The following is a 20,184-nucleotide window of genomic DNA, read 5'->3' as shown; positions in this document are numbered from 1 at the left end:
GAGCATTGAGGAGGATTTAAACAAGTGGTTCTCAACCTGTGGGTCCCCAGATGTTTTGGCCATCAACTCCCAGAAATCCTAACAGCTGGTAAACTGACTGGGATTTCTGGGAGTTGTAGGCCAAAACACCTAGGGACCCACAGGTTGAGAACCACTGATTTAAACCAAATGAGCAGCCTCTTTCTAGAAGAAAAAGGTATCAGTTTTCTCCCAAGGGCTGACCCACCATCCAAACCTGAACACTCAATGTATGTGTGCCTTCCAGTTGCATGCCGATTTATGACAACCCCCTGAATGTTACAGAGTTTTCTTGGGCAAATGTCATGTTGATGATCAAGTAGAACCTTGAGATTCACCATGTACAGCCAAGTATAGAATGGTGATTTGGGGAACAGAATATATTCCAGCATTTGTACATTCTGTCTTGGGTGTGTGTGCTCGGGTGACCAACTTTCACCCATGAATTCGAGGGAGAGTAATTTTGTGCTCTGTGTACCAACGTCAACCCAGTAAATGAAATGGATAGTATCAAGCAAAAATTGAGGATGAAAAGAACTGGCAGAATATCCCTTCCTTGGACCAGCACATACACCTGGATGTGGAGCATGTTAAAGACTGAAAAAAGAAAAGCAAGGGAAGTATTCATTATGAAAAGAAGTTGGATTATACTGATCACGAGCACCTTCTAGTGTCCAACAATGGAGGAGACAGTACTTTTCCCCATCTTGTTGGTATTGTCAACCTTCAAGATTTCCAACTTATAATGGCTCTGATGTGGAACGATCAGGGGGTATTCTGTGGCAGAGGTTATGTGAATTGCAAATGAATATTTAATGCTGATTAGGGATTTGGTCCCTAATATCCAGAGTCCAACGCTGAAACCACTATGTCCCTTCATTTATTACCCAGAAGAAATAGTTCTGGTTCAAAAATGTGAAAATAAATGTAGCACAAAATTTCTTCATCAGGAGATGCAAGCTTCTAGATCACTTTTGAAGTTAGTTTAAATGCAAAACTATTTTTTCCCATCCTTTTCCCTTGGTCCCATAGTATCATTTTGAAAATCCTTCTTAAGCCCTCTGAATTCTTTCTCTCCCGGAAATTATCTGTCTGTATGTAGAAAAGACCTCTCTGCATGACAGAGCCCAAACTGCCCAGGTTCTTAGCCAGCAACATTGTCTTCTTCTGTCCCCCTGCCTGATAGGGGATATAAATGCCTGCTTGAATGGCATGCCCACTACTTTAGGGGTGAAACGGGGACAAGTTATCCTTTGGAGAAGACCCTGGTATTGCTGTTGCTGTGATTAATGGCACTGTGTGAGATCAACCAAGTTTTATATTCTCAACACTCTATTTCAGTTATGACATCCCCACTTTAAAGTGCTAAACAATGGTAGCTTCTTTTCTCTATTTTGCCAAATTATTACTGTTTGTGCCCTTGGAATTTGTTCATTCTTTTGTTTACTCTTGGTTAAAATCCTGTTATTTAAGACAAATGGCTGAATATAATAGTTGAAATAAAAAAACTCAATAAGGTACCTGGCAAATCATTTAATCCCCTTTTGTCCTGTCAAAGGGCTGCATTGCTTTTTCCAAAAATATGTTCTCTACCAAAACTACTGTAAAAAAAAACCCAAGAATCAGGTAGCATTCAATACATTTATTGTTAGCTAATGTCCATGTCAAAGGAATTTACAATTTACAGAATATTGAACAAAAAAACACAAAGGATATTAACCTAAACCATTACTGCCCTCATATTAAGAATAACAACATTTCAAATTATAGATACATTTCTAAATTGCCAACATGAAAATGAACTTAATAATTTGGGCCTCCGTGGCAATCTGTGGCAGTTTTATCCAGATCTCTTTTTATGTATTTATTTATGTATTTATTTATATTTATTCATTTATAGACTGCTTTTCTCACCCCTAAGGGGGCTCAAAGCAATTATACAGCAATTATACAGACTCTCAGAATGTAAAGATGTTGCTGTTGATTATAAGAAGGATGTCCTGTGTTATCTGTACAGAGAAACTACTTCAAACCTATCTGTAACTGGATTGATAAGCAATGTACCTATATGCTGAATACATGAAGTTTGTAGGTAAATCAACTATATTACTTTTAAGAAAGACTAATCATTTTGTCTCTTGAGAGCATGATATAAAACCAAATATATTTTATGGGAGATAGTTGTTTTTGGGCAACTGAAATAACACTTCTGAAGATCCGTTGTATATTTTTGTGCATTGGCATAAACTTTGTTCCCAACAGTTCAAAGAAATATCAGTCTAATAGCTGAGAAATCTAAATGGCCTTGCATGGATACTAGTGAATAATTACCACTAAAGAGAGGATTGACTCAAATGAGTTGTTAGCTCTTCTCAGGAAGATCACACTTTACAAAAAAGGTTTTGATTATTCCAAATAGTGTGAATGCCAATTAATTTCCAAAAGGTCACGTTTCCAGAAGGCTATGGAGATTCTGGTTTTTCCAAACGCTTATGCTCTAAGGAATCAAGAAATCCAAAAAATCCATAGTTGTGTATCATTTGCACACTACGAACTGGTATTGGGGAGTTCTTGCTAGATCCTCCTTGCTCTGGAGTCGGTGAAAATATAGTGGCTGGAGAAGATAAGGACGAAGAGAAACAATTAATATTAATGTCTACAGATTCAAGAAGCAATATCTGATGTTTCAGACTGCTATGTGTTAAACAATGTTTGGAAGTTCAGAATTCATTATTATTTACCTTTGAATGTATTGATGGCAGTTTGCAAACTATCATGGATTTTACCAAAATGTTCAATATGCTTCCTTTGATGAAGAAATAAAGTTTGGGGCACCTCAAATTTTTCCTTCTTATACCTGTGGGGAAGCAACTGGACATTATTTTTTTCAGATAGTTGTTTTAGCAAGAAAGTTGTAGGAAAAGGTAGGGACATTAGGGCTAGACATGGCAGAGAACATAATCAGTTAATCAATTTATTGTCAAAGCTGGCTGTTACGAAGACCAACAATAATTTGGAAATATTACCATTTCATAAAATGGGGGAAAAGGAAACATGTACACTACATATTTTTAATGCACAGACTATTGTGGTGTGCCTCCAAGTCACTTTCGACTTATGGGAACCCATGGCCATAGAAATGTATTGTTAGCCAAGTTCAAGGCAACCTTTCAATCTGAAACCCAATTTGAGCTAACCCCCCACAGATGACTTTTAGCCTGGAAATAATAATAATAATAAAATAATAATAAAACTTTATTTATATCCCGCCACCATCTCCCCAATGGGGACTCGGGGCGGCTTACATGGGGCCATGCCCAGACGCCATACAATATAACAAAATAAACAGCAAATCATAACACAATATAACAGTACAAAATCATCGTATATATATTACAACCCAAATCGGAGAAAACAATGAAAACCAGGGCAGGCCACATGAACACTTAATTAAAACTCGGGAGAGAGAGACATAGGGACAAGAGGAAACAGGGAAATAAAATGGTAAAGCAGTCTAAAGGATAAAGGATAAAATCCAAGGGGAATAGCCAGAGTAATATATTACATTTACTCCCCAAAGGCACATCGGAAAAGCCATGTTTTTAGATCTTTCTTAAAGGCTAACAAGGTGGATACAAGTATCACAGCCACTCAATGGGGGAATATAGGAAAACCCCATCACCCTTTAGGCAGCAGTGATAATCCCCTAACAATGCCTCCACACAGCTAACAATGGAGCCAAGCCAAAGGTCACAGAAGCTGTTCCAACTATGTCCTTCTCCTAGGAACCCATTCGGGCCGGCAAACACCCTTTGTTTCACCAGCACAAACCATTGTCCTCATCCAAGCTGGGGAAACTACCATCTTTGGCATCCATTACCTCAAACCTCAAACATTCTTTCCCTTCCCACAGCCATGAGAGGCAGAACAAGCAACAGCTACAAATCTTCAAACTAAGTAATTTATTAAATTTCCCACCATGCCTGGGCCAATCAACAGCGATGACAGACATCGTTCCTGCACCTATCACAATCTACCTATCAGCAACCAGGGCAGCAAAGCCCTTTGTTTCAAATTGCTTTCAGAGGGATATAAATATTTCTGTAAGTTTGCACTGAGCTATATCAGTTTTTGGAGCAAAGACTCTGATGTCCACTTTGGTCAAGAGGAATAAATGCCTCTGTTCTTTGCCTTCATCTCATCTAAATGAGCTGTCAGAATTTAAAAAAAAAATCTGAAGACTTATCACTTTTGGTAGGCCTACCCAGTCTGTTTTAATCATGAATTTAAACTTCTGTCTTGTGTTTTAATCTTTGATCTGTGTATTTTAATATGCATTTTATAGAAATACATTTAATATGTATATTTTATAAAATGTTTAAAATGATTATGTGTTTTTAACTATGTTGCAACCCATCTTGAGCCACAAGGAGATGCAGGTAAGAAATTTAATAATAATAATAATTTATTTATTTATTTACAGCATTTATATTCCGCTCTTCTCACCCCGAAGGGGACTCAGGGCGGATCACATTACACATATAGGCAAACATTCAATGCCTTTAAGGTAGAACAAAGACAAGACAAACATAGGCTCCGAGCGGGCCTCAAACTCATGACTTCCTGGTCAGAGTGATTCATTGCAGCTGGTTGCAACTTGGCTGCTCTCCAGCCTGCACCACAGCCCGGGCCTAATAATAATAACAACAACAACAACAATAAAGTGCCTTATTCAGTCCTTTGGGGAGCTTGGCAGGCTAAAAGGATGAATTCATTCCCTATCATGAATAAATTTCCCTTTATGAATGAGCATGGGCAATGCAATCCAAAAATATCATTTTATGCCTTCTTATGAACTCTCAAGGTTTAAGAGACCCCCTTTCCCCCTCCTGCATGAACCCATTTGTATCCCTTCCACCTTCTCCTAATTCTAGGGGAACTCCAAAGGCCTCTTGCTTGCTCGGCTGCGGGGAACTTCTAGGATCCCTTGGTGTGTCCCCTATGGTAAAAAAAAAAACAAAAAAAACACAGGGGAGATTGAAGCCCCCTGAAAGCCCCATGGATGAAACTTGTGTATGTCTCCCAACACAATGAGGACGATGGATCTCCTTTCCTCCCCCACTGTGAGTCCCACATGTGTCTCCTATCAATTTTATATTTTTTATTATTGTATTTTATGATATCTTGTCCCCATATAAAATGAAGCACAGTGACCCCATTGTGAACATTGGCCAGCATTCCATCCTGACCTGCATGCCACCAGCCTGCCCCAGGCCCATATCCTGACTCAATGGACTTATCATGATCATCATCTGGAAATAACACAATGGACTCTTTCTTAAGCCTCGGAGGGCAAAGCCAGACCACTTAAGAATGGAGCAACCTTTGGACATTCTAATCATTTCACATGAATGGCATATCTCCTCTGCAGAGAGACAAGGTATGCCACAGCTGTTCAAGGACAATGCTATTTCCCCTTCCTGGATTATGAATCACCTAATCTCATCAGGACCACCGATACTGCCGACTCTGGGACAATGTAACTGACATCTAAGTGTCAGATCCCCATTCAAGAGACTTGTTATCCAATCTTCTTCTCGATAGAACAGGTCCGGCTTGCAGGACCCGAGGACTCTCGCTGGACCACTTGACAATAGACCCAGTATAGGATCACTCATTAACCCTTTCATCAACATAAGTTCCCTTTGTTTTTTCCCTGCTACTGCACCTCTATCTCCCCCATTGGCTGACCAGGGGAAAACGTCACAAGTGATGCTTGCGCTCTTATTGGCTGAGATGCGCAAGCTCCTGGACCACTCCTCCTGGCCTCTGACATCAAGGATTCCTCTGACCAATCAGAGTGAAGCCGGTCGGGTGGGCAGGAGTGGGAAATTCAAAATGTAAAAAGTATAAAATATGGATTGTCTTGTGTAACTTATTGCAACCGTCATCCTGCTCCAGCTGAACCAGAATAAACTTGGTGGCCTCTGCTTCAAACTTGGTGAGACTTTTATTGGAAATTAGGAAAATCTTTATTTTGCTTCTCGGGAGCTAGCTAGGTATTGTGCAACCCTCCTTTTGGGGTCTTGTGCTGGTCTCTGCTTTCAGCGAAACCCCCAAATCTTTGATCACCATATCAATGGGACTAGCCTGCTGGCCCAGTGGGAACATAAACATATCTGAGCTAACAGGGACTTCAAGGGAAGTTGGAAGTATATTAGGGCGGATTAGCGGAATGGGAGTTAGAAGTGGCTTTCTTTGTTTCCTGTAAAAATCTGAATAAAGTTGTATATCCTGGAACTCCTGCCTGTGAGCCATCTTTAATTCTTAAGAGCCTGAAGTACTGACAGAATTACAAAATTACACATTTGAAATGGCCCTAAAGATTCTTTATTGAGTCAAGGAGAGGCAGGATATTCCCCATGTCCTCCAGCATTTTTTAAAAAATCTACATACCTTTTCAATGATCCTTTGATGTCCTAGAAAATAAAGAAAGAGAAATTCAGTCAAATGCACCAGATGACCCAAAGACTATTAAAGGGACATATCCTGTAATATTTCCCACATTTTGACATAACTTCACTGTTTTTGCTGGACTCTAAGAATTCATACTATTCAAGAACTTCGCATGTTTATTGAACACCTGCAAAGTGGCTGTGCCCCACCATTAAAGAGCCCCTACAATTTTGAACAATGGTGAATAAAAAATGCATGTGCTTCTTATTGAATTCTCAAATCCCCTTCTGTTCTCAATTGAATACACCAAATGACAATTCGGACATTCAGATAACATGCACTGTCACATGAGATTGATTTGTACAACAGCATACACAGTAGTTTTAGACTGAATTTTTTTAACTCAGTGCATCAGGATATTTAGAGTTTTAGAAGGAAAAGAATGCTAAATTTAGTCTACACACAAACTGATAAGGAATACAAGTAACACAAAACAGAAACAAAAGGATTTTTAAAAAAAATCAGAATATTTAAGAAAACCATTATTTTATTATCATAATTTAGCCTCTGGTGCAGGCAAATGTAGCACTCTCTGAACCAATCTTGCCAAGAAAACTCCATAAAAAGGTACATCTTAAGGTTGCCATAAGTTGAAGACACACAATTGCAAGAAGAAGCATCAAATTAGTGCATTTGCTTAGTAAAAGCAAGGGCCTATTCTCAGGTAGCAAAAGCCATCTGTTCATCATAGCACATACTTTTCCTCAGTGACATTCCTTGCATTTAACTTTGCTTTATTTTGTGACTGATAAACATGTGGCTAATTTGCAAGCCTGATTGGTGGGGCATATGCTTCTGAAGATCTAGAGATATATTTTTTTTCTATCAAAGCTTACCTGCAACAATTCATTTTCTGGCTGGTTATGTTTTTCTTCCATCTTCTTGATATCTGTCTCCATAGAGGACATTTTCTCAGAAAGTCTGGCAGTTTTTTCATTACAGATGTTTTGAATCTCTTTATTCAGAACTTGCAATTGAGTCAGCAAGTCCTGTTCTTTTTCGTCTAGGAATTCACGCAGTTGCTTAAATTCAGTTACTATTTTTGGTCTCTCTGTTTCAATGTTTTCCTGTAGTGAAAACGAAAATAGGGAGAAAGACCCTCAGGAGTTTCACTCTACACATTCACATTTCTGAACCATAGAGTAGGGAACATACAATCACTGCAACAAAACAAAACAAAAAATAAAATCCTGGATAACCTAGAATCACATTGGAGGACATTAATTAAATTCATGAATAATCAAACCTGAAAAAGTAAATGTACAAATGTGTGTGTGTGTGGGGGGGGGGGGGGGGGAGTGACTCTATTGTCTCCATCTTGTCTCCTTGCTCCAGCTGAAGGCCCCTCCTACCAGTAACATGCTTTGTGTGTGTGTGTGTGTGTGTGTGTATATATATATATATATGTACACACACACACACATGAATATCTATATATATAAAAGAGTGATGGCATCAGGGCAGCGGACAAAACAACAAAACTACAGGCCCCCCAACCTTGAAATTTGACAACACAACCCATCATTCACGGCTCTAGGTTGATACAACAAAAAGAAAAGAAAAATAAAGTCCTAATTACAGGGAGAGGAATAATAGCTTTTATCCAATTGCTGCCAGTTAGAAGGCTAAGCTCCGCCCACTTGGTCTCCTAGCAACCTACTCAGCCCAGGGGACAGGCACAGTTTGGCCTCACTTAGGCCTCTTCCACAGATTATCAGATTTTAACTGGATTATATGGCAGTGTAGACTCAAGGCCCTTCCACACAGCTATATAACCCATTTAGAATCTTATATTATCTGCTTTGAACTGGATTATCTTGACTCAACACTGCCATATAATCCACTTCAGTGTGCATACTAAACATAAAGACAACCATACAACAGACATTCAATACCACCACTACCTCAACAATTTCTCACCAACACCACCAGACAACGCCACAGCAACGCATGGCCGGGCACAGCTAGTATACATATATAATATAATTTACAATAATATATTATAATATTATATATTATTGTAAATTATATTATATATGTATATATTCATGTGTGTGTGTGTACATATACACACACACACACACACACACACACACACACACACAAAGCATGTTACTGGTAGGAGGGGCCTTCAGCTGGAGCAAGGAGACAAGATGGAGACTGTCTTTGCACATAATATTAATGCACATAATATTAATATTATTTTATAATACCATATAATACTAATAATACAATATAATAATATTAATGATAAATTATATATTACATGTAATATTATTAATAATATTACAATATATAGATATAGTACAATATGGTAATTTATTGCCAGTATTGTGGTATGCTAATAATATGATATTGTATGTAAATTTAATTTGTAAGCTGCTCTGAGTCCCCTTCAGGGTGAGAAGGGCAAGATATAAATGTATTAAATAAATAAATAAATAAATAAATAAATAATATTGTCATTATAATAATGGTCATAGTTATAATTATTCTGCTTTCCTCACAATAATGGGACCTAAGGCAGCTAACAATACATTTAGAAGCAAAAGTATGAGTCACTGTTTTTATAAATGATTAAAATGATTAAAGAATGTATAAACATTAATAATGTAAAACATTCATTAAAACATCATATACAAATATTAAAACACTATTGTCTATGAGAACCAAACACAGTGCTTCAATAGTGATCACTGGTGGATGTCTGGGAATAGGGTTCAATGTCTTAAAGATCAAATTGTAAACCTGAATGTTTTCACCACCCCGACACTAAAGCGATTAACTGCTGTCAACTATCAAACCAAATATTGGTTTGAATACTTACAAAACATGAGACTTTTACAAGTCTAACCTATGCATTACTTATCCAAAATGCTTGAGACCAGAAATGCTTTATATTTTGGATTTCTCCCCAGATTTTAGAATATCTGTATTAGCATATACTGTACATATAGCATGAGATATCTTGGAGAAGGGATCCATGTCTAAACACAAAATATATTTTTGTTTCATATATATCTTACATACATAGCCTGAAATTAGTTTTCTAAACATGTTTTGATAATTTTGTACATGAAACAAAGTTTATGTGCACTCAACCATCAGAAAGCAAAGGTGTCACTATCTGTTTCCCATGAAGACAATTTAAGACTTTCGAGTATTCCGGACTTCAGAATTCTGGAAAAGAGATGCTCAGCTTGTATTTGCAAAGCTGAGCAAACAGGTGAAATATCTTACCTCTGTGATCTTCTCAAAATTGCCTCTTCTGTATGGAGTGCTTGCACTCGATCACTTTTTCTGGTCTAGAGCTATGGCTCCACTCTGGAAGCTACAACTCTACCTTGCAGAGGCAATGTATCAATTAGCTTAAGAAATGTTGTTATTGACTTAAATACCCACCAACAGATTCTGCATTTCAGTCTCCACACTCTGTTTGTAAGTCGAAATTTCTTCACTCTCTTTCTTCAGAGTTTTCAGATGATCCCAAATTTTATTCTAGAGGTAAAAAATGAAGACTTTTATTTATTTATTTATTTATTTACAGTATTTATATTCCGCCCTTCTCACCCCGAAGGGGACTCAGGGCGGATCACATTATAACACACATAGGGCAAACATTCAATGCCCATAAACACATCAAACAGAGACTGAGAGACACACACGCAGAGGCAAGTTAACCTTCTTCTGAGGGGATGTTCGATTCTGGCCACAGGGGGGAGCAGCTGCTTCATCATCCACACTGACGGCACTTCCTCATTCCAGGTCGTAAATTAGTTAATCTTGCCTCCCCACTTTATAAGTGGTACCTTATCTCCTACTTGATAGATGCAACTATCTTTCGGGTTGCTAGGTCAGCAACGAGCAGGGGCTATTTTTTATTTTTAATTGACGGGTGCTCACCTCGCCACGGGCTGGCCTCGAACTCATGACCTCATGGTCAGAGTGATTTAAGGCAGCTGCTCAACAGCTGCGCCACAGCCCGGCCCCTTTTCAATTACTTCTGGGCATGCGCAACAATGGCAGGGTCTTCTGAAAGTCCCAACAAGACAGGGATCAAGGAGACTTTTCTATCGGGTGGCAGAAGGAGGAGGAAACACTTGTATTCTTCATGAAGCCTTCTATATTTGTTTAAACCTTTTTTGCTTTTTTATCGTAATGAGTTCATGTGCAGATGCCTTTGCAAACCCTTGCAGTTATTGCTTTGCTCCAATGGTTGGGGAAACCTTAAGGAAGGTACAGCTGGTCCTCCAAATTTGTAGCTTTTACTTTGGCAGATTTGATTATTCACATGTTTGCTTAACCTGTTCTCTCTAGGAATATCTAGATCCTCCAGCATGACTGCACTGAGTCATGCGGAAGACCCAGACATCCTGAGAGGTATTTTTTCAGATTAAAAAATAGTTATTTTAATGTATGGTTTCCCCATTTTTGCATTTCCCCCAAACCCTAGCATAGAATCATAGAGTTGGAAGAGACCACAAATAACAACTTTAATTGGAGAGCTGGCTGTACCTGCATTCCCAATGAGAGGAAAAGTGGGAGCTGGAACATACAGAATGAAGGCAGTCTGACACCACTATAACTGTCATGGTTAAATACTATCAAATCATAGGAGTTGTAGTTGTACAAGGCTACAAGGCCTTCTCAGGCAAAAAATGCTTATGCCTCACAACACTACAGATTTATTTATTATATTTATATTGCACTCTCTCTCACTCTAAGGGGGACTCACAGTGGCTTAGGTAAAGATAAAGTTTCCCCTGACATTAAGTCCAGTCGTGTCTGACTCTGGAGGTTGGTACTCATCTCCATTTCTAAGCCGAAGAGCCAGCATTGTCCATAGATAGCTCCAAGGTCATGTGGCTGGCATAACTGCATGGAGCACCGTTACCTTCTTGCTGGAGTGGTACCTATTGATCTACTCATATTTGCATGTTTTCGAACTGCTAGGTTGGCAGAAGCTGGAGCTAACAGCGGGAACTCACTCCTCTCCCCGGATTCGAACCTGCGACCTTTCGGTCTGGAAGTTCGGCAGCTCAGCGCTTTAACACACTGTGCCACCAGGGACTCCTGAGCACCTTACAACATGGCAATTATTCATTGCCACATATACAATAAATGAACATACAATTCATCATATACACCAATACAAATAAAAACATATGCTTCTTGGCAAGGGGTTGGACTGGATGGCCCATAAGGTCTCTCTCAACTCCATGATTCTATATAAACACCGCAAAACTGTTAAAACCATGATACCAAATCCAGAAACTGACATTTATGTTGCTACAGTTGTGCTAGTTCTATATTGCACTATCCAATGTCTGTCCAAACGCCTAATCCCATTAGCAGGTTTCCACACTTTTCCTGAAAACCAGGAGGGAGGGGGCCAGCTTGATATCACTGGGAGGGAGTTCCACAGCCTAGGAGCCATCACTGAAAATGCCCTGTTTCTCGTCCCCACCAGTTGCACTTGCAAAGGGGGTGGGACCAAGAACAGGACCTAGGATCTTAACTTTTTAGCCGGTTCATAGAGATAGATACGTTCAGACAGGTAAGTTGGACTAGAGTCATTTAGAGCTTTATAGGCCAAAGCCAGGACTTTGAATTGTGCTCGGTAGCTGTCACGACCCAGGCTGCAGAGCACCAATAACCATACACAGAGGCCAGGATCTATCTAATATCTTTATTGAGGAAATATATAAAGTTAATAAAAGCAAGTGAAGGAAATAGTTCAGAAGTAGACCTTTCAGGAAAGGTCAAAATTAGTCCAGGGAAACAATGTCCAATATGAAATATTAAGGTCCAAAGTTGTAATCCAGTAACCGAAACACTCACTTTGCCAAGCAAAGTGAGGGGAGATGACAAGGTCCTTTAGTCCATGAAACTTAGGCAAGGCAAGGAAATAACTTGATTCTTGGATGCAAGGCTTAATTCAAGGCAACAAAGAACAAGGAGCAAAAACAGGATCCGTGGTAAATTCGTGGCGAGGTCCAGAAGGCAAGGCTGGGTCCGTGAAGCAAAACAAGGTCCTGGGAAGCAAAGCAAGGCTGGAAACGGGAGCGTAGTCCACACACAACCTACTCCCGTAGTTGACGAATTGACTCCGCAAGATTCCTACGAGGGCAAAACACCTAAGTAGGGTCTCGTTTTCCCGCCAGAGAACAATTCTCTGGGGAACCAGAACCGAAAGCCATTCTCTGAGTCCAGATGCATGACTCCCTAAAGATTCCCATGGGAAGCAGGTTTAATCAACCATTTGTTTGGCCGCGATTCTCAGGCTTCTGCGATTAGCCTGTTGAGCTCCTCTCTGTTGTTGACAATAATCACGGTGAGAAAAAGGGGGAGATTTCGGCTCAGGGCTTGTTTGGGAAACTTCTGGGAGGCAAATCTCCTGCAGGTGCAGGGGCTCCATCTCTGGCTGTGAAAGCTCCAATTCTGGCTGAAACGGTGGGAAACCTAAGTTTTCCTCTTCATCTGTCACAACAGTGCTAGGAACGGGACTACATGGCCCATGAGTCATCACAGTAGCAAACTGGCAGCCATCTATTCGAGATGTAATGTAAGTGTGGACCACCATGGCCCAATCTGACTTCCCAAGGTATGGGCGCAGATGGCGCAAGTTTAATTGTGTGAAAGCTCCCCTGGCCACCGCCAAAACCTGAGATTCCAGGCTCAGCAATTAATTCAGGAGAACTCCCAAGCTGCAAACCTGTGTCTTCAGAAGGAGTGTAACCCCATCCATCACAGGTGTTATACCCCAGCCAGCCATGGCTTCAGAGCCTGATCAGGAACTGAACTCTGACACAGATGAGGCTTATTATGACTTTTCACCCAGTTCTGAGAACGCTTTGCAGCTCCAGGTGCCTGGAGAAATCAGCCAGGAAGAGCAGTTAATTGGAAGGGAGTCTCCTACTCTTCCTCCCTTGTCTGGGCCAGATGTTATCAGCTCGCCTGAGAATGCGGATTTTAATAGAAGTGAATTTCTGAATCGTGAGAGAAATGTTAAACAAGGCGTCTGGCGTCCCGAGGGGATAATGGTTAGAGTTCCCATGGGAACTTTTTGGAAGTATTACTCTCCCTACTTGGGATTCAGTTTAGGATCCATAAAAGTGTTTTGCACTGTAGATTCCTTGCAGTCAACGTTGCTTTCTTGGAGAAAGGTTTCTCCATCTCTAGCTCCAGTTTCTAAGCCAAGTATTTCCAGTTCCAGTTGGGCCGAGCTGTGCCACGACTCTCGAGTAGACCTTGACTTTACTTCAGTTGTTATTTCCTTGTTCCTGTTTCAAGTCTGCCTCTGCTTTGACAACTTTGCTGCCTTGATCACTATGAAGTATCGCCAGTGGATTGAACTCTGTTTCCTGCCAGCCTTGTTTCCTTGTTGCAATTCATGGACTTTCATTTCTTGGGAGAGCTAACGAGTTCTCATTGTGTATTATAATACTGGACCTTTTCTTTTACCCATCTGGAATCATTATTTACTTTTCAAAAAGAAATATTTCCTCCTCAAACTCTATAACTATTTTCATCTGGATTTATATTTGCTTTAATAAAGATATTATATGTTATATTGACTCCTGTCTGGTTTTCGAGTGCTCACGCTGCCTTGGGGTGTAACAACAGGCTGTAATCCTATATCCTGTTTGGCTTTCTGACTGACTAGGAGTACCTCTGTCTTGTCTGGATTCAATTTCTATTTGTTTGCCCTCATTCAGATCATCACAGCCACCAAGAACCGATTCAGGACCTGAACAGCCTCCTTAGCAGCAGGTGGAAGGAGTGGTAGAGCTGGATGTCATCTGCGTACAGATGGCATCGAACTCCAAAACTCCGGATGATCCCCCCCCCCAGTGGCTTCATGTAGATGTTAAACAACATGGGGGACAATATTGAACCTTGTGGGACCGCACAGAACAAAGACTGTGGGGCCGAGCTGGATGTAATCTGCATACAGATGGCATCGAACTCCAAAACTCCGGATGATCCCCCCCCCCCCCAGTGGCTTCATGTAGATGTTAAACAACATGGGGACAATACTAAACCTTGTGGGACCTCACAAAACAAAGACTGTGGGACAGAGCAGGTGTTCCCCAACAACACCTTCTGAGAGCAACCCTTCAGGAAGGACTGGAGCCACTGCAGAACAGTGCCTCCGAGTCCCATTCCTGCTAGGAGTCCCAGAAGGATACTGTGGTCTATGGTACTGAAGGCTGCTGAAAGTTCCAGGAAAACCAACACAGACACACTTCCCCGTCAAGTTCCCTGCCAGACTGTGCCGGGTCCAGATAATCAGTTTCTTCCAAGAACATCTGGAGTTGCGAGGCAACCATATGTCTCGAGATTTTGCCCAAGAAAGGAAGATTGGAAATTAGTCAAAAAGGGTTGTTGTGCATTTTTCAAGCTGTATGGCAATGTTCCAGAGGTATTCTCTCCTGATGTTTCACCCACATCTATGGCAGCCACCCTCAGAGGTTGTGATACCTCACAACCTCTGAGGATGCCTGCCATAGATGTGGAACATGGCCATGCAACCCAAAAAACACACAACAGCCCTGTGATTCCGGCCATGAAAGCCTTCGACAAGAAATTGGTTGAAAGTTATTCACTTGAGTTGGGACATTGCACTGCATTGCATTGGCTCCGCTCCTTCCTAGATCACACTCAGTTGCTGAAGTTGAGGGAACCCGCTCGGATTCCTGACCATTGACCTGTGGGTTCCCGCAAGGTTTCATTCTATCTCCCATGCTTTTCCATATCTACATGAAACCGCTGGGAGTTTTGGAGTTCAGTGCCTGGCAGCTGTGATGGACTGGATGAGGTCTAACAAGCTGAAGCTTAATCCACACAATACAGAGGTCCTCCTGGTTAGTCATGAGGCCGATCGGGGCGTAGGGTGGTGCTTGATGGGGTTACACTCCTCCTGAGGATACAGGTCCACAGTCTGGGGATTCTCCTGGACTTAGCGCTGATGCTTGAAGCTCAGGTGTTGGTGGTGGTCAGGAGGGCCTTTGCACAGTTAAAGCTAGCAACCATACCTCAAAAAGCTTGACTTAGCCATGGTGGTCCATGCCTTAGTTGCATCTAGACTGGATTACTGCAATGCACTCTACGTGGGGTTGCCTTTGAAGATGGCTCAGAAACTGAAGTTGGTGCAGAGATCAGCAGCCAGACTATTAACTGGAACCAACTATAGGGAGCACACGATGTCCCTACTAAAGATGCTCAATTGCCTGTTGATAAGTTTCTGATCCCAATTCAAAGTGCGGGTTATTACCTATACAACCCTAAACAGTTTGGGTCCTGCTTATCTTTGTGACTGCATCACCCCCATGAACCAGCACAGGCTATAAGATATACCAGGGAGGCCCGCCTCTCACAAGCACAGTTGGTGGAGACAAGGAAGAGGGCCTTCTCAGTAGTGGCCCCCTGGCTTTGGAACTTTCTCCCCAGGGAGATTAGGCAATCCCCACACACTCCTCCTTTCATAGAGCCAAAAAAATTGCCATATCATATGCGGGGATTCCAGTGGGACTCACAATGAGTCTGAGCGGGGGTGGGGAGGCCTTATGGATATTTGGGAGTCTAGGTGGCAATGCTTCTGATCTGCACAGTTGTTGCAAATTGCTGATTCGACATTGGCAATGATGTTAGTAGAAAACATGAGAAACAGTGAGGATCCTGAGAAAGGCAAAACTTCCCCCCCAGCAACATAACAAGGAAAAAAAGACAAGCCATCAAAGATCTCAACTCAGATCCAGAAATCATCATTCTCCCAGCAGACAAGGGGAATGCCACACTAATCATGGAAACAGAAAAATACAAGGAAAAGATAAGACAACTCCTGAGAACCTTCAAATCTCCTCCATGCCTTAGGCTTTGCCTGCCAGTTATGGGTAGGCCAACTTGGTTGCTTCCACTATATCAGTTATTGCTGCAAGTAATGACGGTGTAGATAAAGTGTTAAAATTTGCTTAAGATAATACTTGTGGTTCTGGAGGGGCCCATTTAATTTTTGCTTCTCATAAACTTATCATGGGTATTTGGTTAACCAGTTAAAATTAATGAGCAAACCAGGGTTTTTTAACCTAAAAAATTGGGAGGGAGAGTTTGAACCTCTAACCCCCCCCCCCCCCCCCCCCAGCCCTGGAGGAAGTTATTTTTTAAGATGACCACCACCACTCTGTTTTACTTCCAAGCACCCAAAATGGTCTTTTTAACATTGCTGCTTAACTCCATTTCTTCTGAAAAAAAATTGCGAAGGAGGAGAAGGCTGCCTTTCACTTCTCCATTTTGGGCAAGTCAAGAATAATGGTGGGAACATTTCTTGCCTCTTCTCTTGTCACTTCCTTCCTCATAGAAGCTGGTTGCTTTTCTTGATCTTCTCCCTCCACTGCCCTTCATTTTTTCCAGAGCACATTCTTATTCTTTTCCCTATTTATATTCTTTTATCTATCTGTATTTTTATAGATGCAGATATTATAAGATCAGCAATGTAATTTTACTCTCCTCACCTGCAATGTAACCCCATAAATAATTGAGTTCCTCTCTGTCTCTTTAGCTATGTCTAAATACAGTAAAGTCTCACTTATCCAACATAAACGGGCTGGTAGAATGTTGGATAAGCAAAAATGTTGGATAATGAGGAGGGATTAAGAAAAAGCCTATTAAACATAAAATTACATTATGATTTTACAAATTCAGCAGCAAAACATCATATTTTACAACAACTTGACAGAAAAAACAGTTCAATACACAGTAACGTTATGTAGCATTACTGGATTTACGTATTTAGCACCAAAATATCACAACATTTACTACAAAAGCATTGATTACTAAAAGGCAGACTGTGTTGGATAATACAGAACATTGGGTAAGCAATGGTTGGATAAGCAAGACTCCACTGTATGTTGCCTTCATGCATTTTTAAAAGCAGAGGAAAAGATTTGTTTGTAACCTCTAAGTTTTATCTACAGATCAAAGCAAAATCCATACTTTTAGCTCCCAAAGTTGCCCTCAAATTATACATTAGGTTAACTTATATATGAGCATATGCAGTATTTCAAAGTATTATTGTGAACATACAGGAAAGAGAATGTGGAAATCCAGGCATTCTGCATTTAGCTCCCTAGCAGAAAAGAAGTGTAAAACAAAACAAAAAACTCCAGGATAAGCACAGGTAGAGCAAACTTTTATATCCGAGATTTCCCATAGGGGAATTCAAATAACCACGGCATATCCACTGACCCACTTTGTTGTTTGATTAAAGGAAGTTTTACAATACCAGATTCCTTTAACAGTAATCAAACAGAAAACCCTAAAAAGCCACAGGCAAATTTCTTCATCACCTTCCCCCATTACTGCTTACCTTATACTCCTCAAAAGCCTCCTCCTTTGGAATCACTTTGTGTTGCCTGTGTTGTTTGGATTTGTCACATACCACACAGATTAGAATTTGATCATCATCACAGAACAATTTCAAAGGCTCCTGGTGGTGTTCACACATGTCCTTCGATATTTCGGCCCCTCTGAGTGTCTGAAGACTGGATTTCTTGATGATTTCAACAATACTTGCCAGTTGTCGGATTGGTCTGATGTTTCTTTGTTGGCAAGGCTCTCTGCATTGAGGGCAAGATGTATTTGTGTCAGGCTCATTCCAACACTGGGCAATGCAATTTTGGCAGAAAATGTGCCCACAGTCTATGTTCACTGGATCTTTGAAGTACTCCAGGCAAATTGGACAAGTTGTTTCTTTACACAGATTCTGGACTGGGCTTGCGTCTGCCATTGTGTCTGCCAGAACTGTAACGAAAGCCTTACTTTCGTTCCTCAGCTTTGAAGCACAACTGGGCGTGTCTGTTCTTTCTGCTGACCCAGGCTGAGCTTCCTTTGCATGAGAACTGGTAGCAAAAAGAATCACAAACTAGAATGGTTTTTTTTAAAGCGCCCCCCCCCCCCAAAAAAACCAGCATTTATTGTAAACCCTTGTTTAAAAAAGAGAACAAATTGACACACCGATAGAAGTTTGGAAGTTCTGGGAGAATTGGCAAGTAGTGGAGCTAAACACATAACATGATATGTTTATCTTGCATTCAAATTAAACATAGGGTCCTGCTTCTTAGCAGGGGGTTGGACTAGATGGCCCATGTGGTCTCTTCCAACTCTACTATTCTATGATTCTATGATTCTATGGTTGCTGTGGGTTTTCAGGGGTGTGTGGCTATGTTCCAGAAGCATTCTCTCCTGATGTTTCTCCCACATTTATGGCAGGCATCCTCAGAGGTTGTGAGGTATATTGGGAACTAGTCAAGTGGGGTTTGTATATCTGTGGAAGGTCCAGAGTGGGAGAAAGAACTCTTGTCTGTTGGAGGCAAGGGTGAATGTTGCAATTGATTAGCATTGAATAGCCTTGCAGCTTCAAAGCCTGGCTGTTTCCTGCCTGGGGGAACCCTTTGTTGAGAGGTGTTAGCTGGCCCTGATTGTTTCTTGTCTGGAATTCCCCCCATCTTCGGGTTGTTCTTTATTTGCTGTCCTGATTTTAAAGATAAAGGTAAAGGGTTTCCCCTGACGTTAAGTCCAGTCATGTCTGGTGCTCATCTCCATTTCTAAGCCGAAGAGCCGGCATTGTCCGTAGACACCTCCAAGGTCATGTGGCCGGCATGACTGCATGGAGCACCGTTACCTTCCCACCCGAGCGGTACCTATTGATCTACTCACATTTGCATGTTTTCGAACTACTAGGTTGGCAGAAGCTGGAGCAACAGCGGGCGCTCATTCCGCTCCCGGGATTTGAACCTGGGACCTTTTGGTCTGCAAGTTCAGCAGCTCAGTGCTTTAACACACTGCGCCACCAGAGTTTTTTAATACCAGTAGCCAGATTTTGTTCATGATCATAGCTTCCTCCTTTCTGTTGAAATTGTCCACATGCTTGTGGATTTCAGTGGCTTCCCTGCATTGTCTGACATGGTGGGTTGTTAGAGTGGCCCAGCATTTCTATGTTCTCAAATAATACACTGTGTCCTGGTTGGTTCATCAAGTGCTCTGCTATGGCTGACGTCTCTGGTTGAGTTAGTCTGCAGTGCCTTTCATGTTGATTTGTGTTTGGGTGCTGTGTTTGGTGGTCAATATTGCCACTGAAATCCACAAGTATGTGGACAATTTCAACAGGAAGGAGAAACCATAATAATGAACAAAATCTAAAAACTCTAAAATCAGGACAGTAAAGAACAACACTCAGGAGACAGGGGAATTCCAGACAAAAAACAATCAGGGCCAGTTAACACCTGCCAACAAAGGCTGCAAGGCTATTCAGTGCTAACATTCACACTTCCCTCAGGCAGACAAGGGTTCTTTCTCCCACCCTTGACATTCCACAGATATGTAAACCCCACTTATCTAGTTTCCAACAGATCTCCAAACCTCTGAGGATGCTTGCCATAGATGTGGGTGAAACCTCAGGAGAGAATGCTTCTGGAACATGGCCATACAGCCCAGAAAAATCATAGCAACCCAGTATTTCTGGCCATGAAGGCCTTCAACAACATATATGACATATGTTTATCTTGCATCAAAGCTAAACATATGCTTTATCTATAGGAAATAATCTTACAGCCCCTGCAGGACTGATAAAAAAGTTTGTAAGAAGACTTG

At 41.1% G+C, this 20,184-nt stretch overlaps 1 protein-coding gene across 1 annotated transcript; it reads right to left on the bottom strand.

Annotated features, from left to right (window-relative positions):
- Positions 1 to 1,645: 1,645 nt before the first annotated feature.
- On the bottom strand, positions 1,646 to 18,406 carry LOC100554646 (zinc finger protein RFP). The gene is made up of 6 exons (XM_003228156.4): positions 17,903 to 18,406; positions 9,937 to 10,032; positions 7,371 to 7,601; positions 6,475 to 6,497; positions 2,760 to 2,875; positions 1,646 to 2,632 (listed from the first exon to the last, which is right to left on the bottom strand). Exons 1-6 carry the CDS (start codon positions 18,320 to 18,322, stop codon positions 2,481 to 2,483), a joined length of 1,038 nt encoding a protein of 345 aa, XP_003228204.3. The 5' UTR covers positions 18,323 to 18,406; the 3' UTR covers positions 1,646 to 2,480.
- Positions 18,407 to 20,184: the final 1,778 nt, after the last annotated feature.

The sequence above is a fragment of the Anolis carolinensis genome, chromosome 2, assembly GCF_035594765.1.
Source record: "Anolis carolinensis isolate JA03-04 chromosome 2, rAnoCar3.1.pri, whole genome shotgun sequence".
Classification (NCBI taxonomy): domain Eukaryota; kingdom Metazoa; phylum Chordata; class Lepidosauria; order Squamata; family Dactyloidae; genus Anolis; species Anolis carolinensis.
This window is presented reverse-complemented; position numbering and strand designations above follow the sequence as displayed.

What these genes read in the sequence shown, in the direction of transcription:
- LOC100554646 (XM_003228156.4), bottom strand. Translation starts at nt 18,322, where the DNA reads ATGGCAGACGCAAGCCCAGTCCAGAATCTGTGTAAAGAAACAACTTGT. An exon ending in CTGAAATGCAGAATCTGTTG is followed by an intron (nt 7,602 to 9,936) that starts GTGGGTATTTAA and finishes TTTTCACTACAG; the next exon opens with GAAAACATTGAAACAGAGAG. An exon ending in ATCAAAGGATCATTGAAAAG is followed by an intron (nt 2,876 to 6,474) that starts GTATGTAGATTT and finishes GCTTCCCCACAG; the next exon opens with GTATAAGAAGGAAAAATTTG.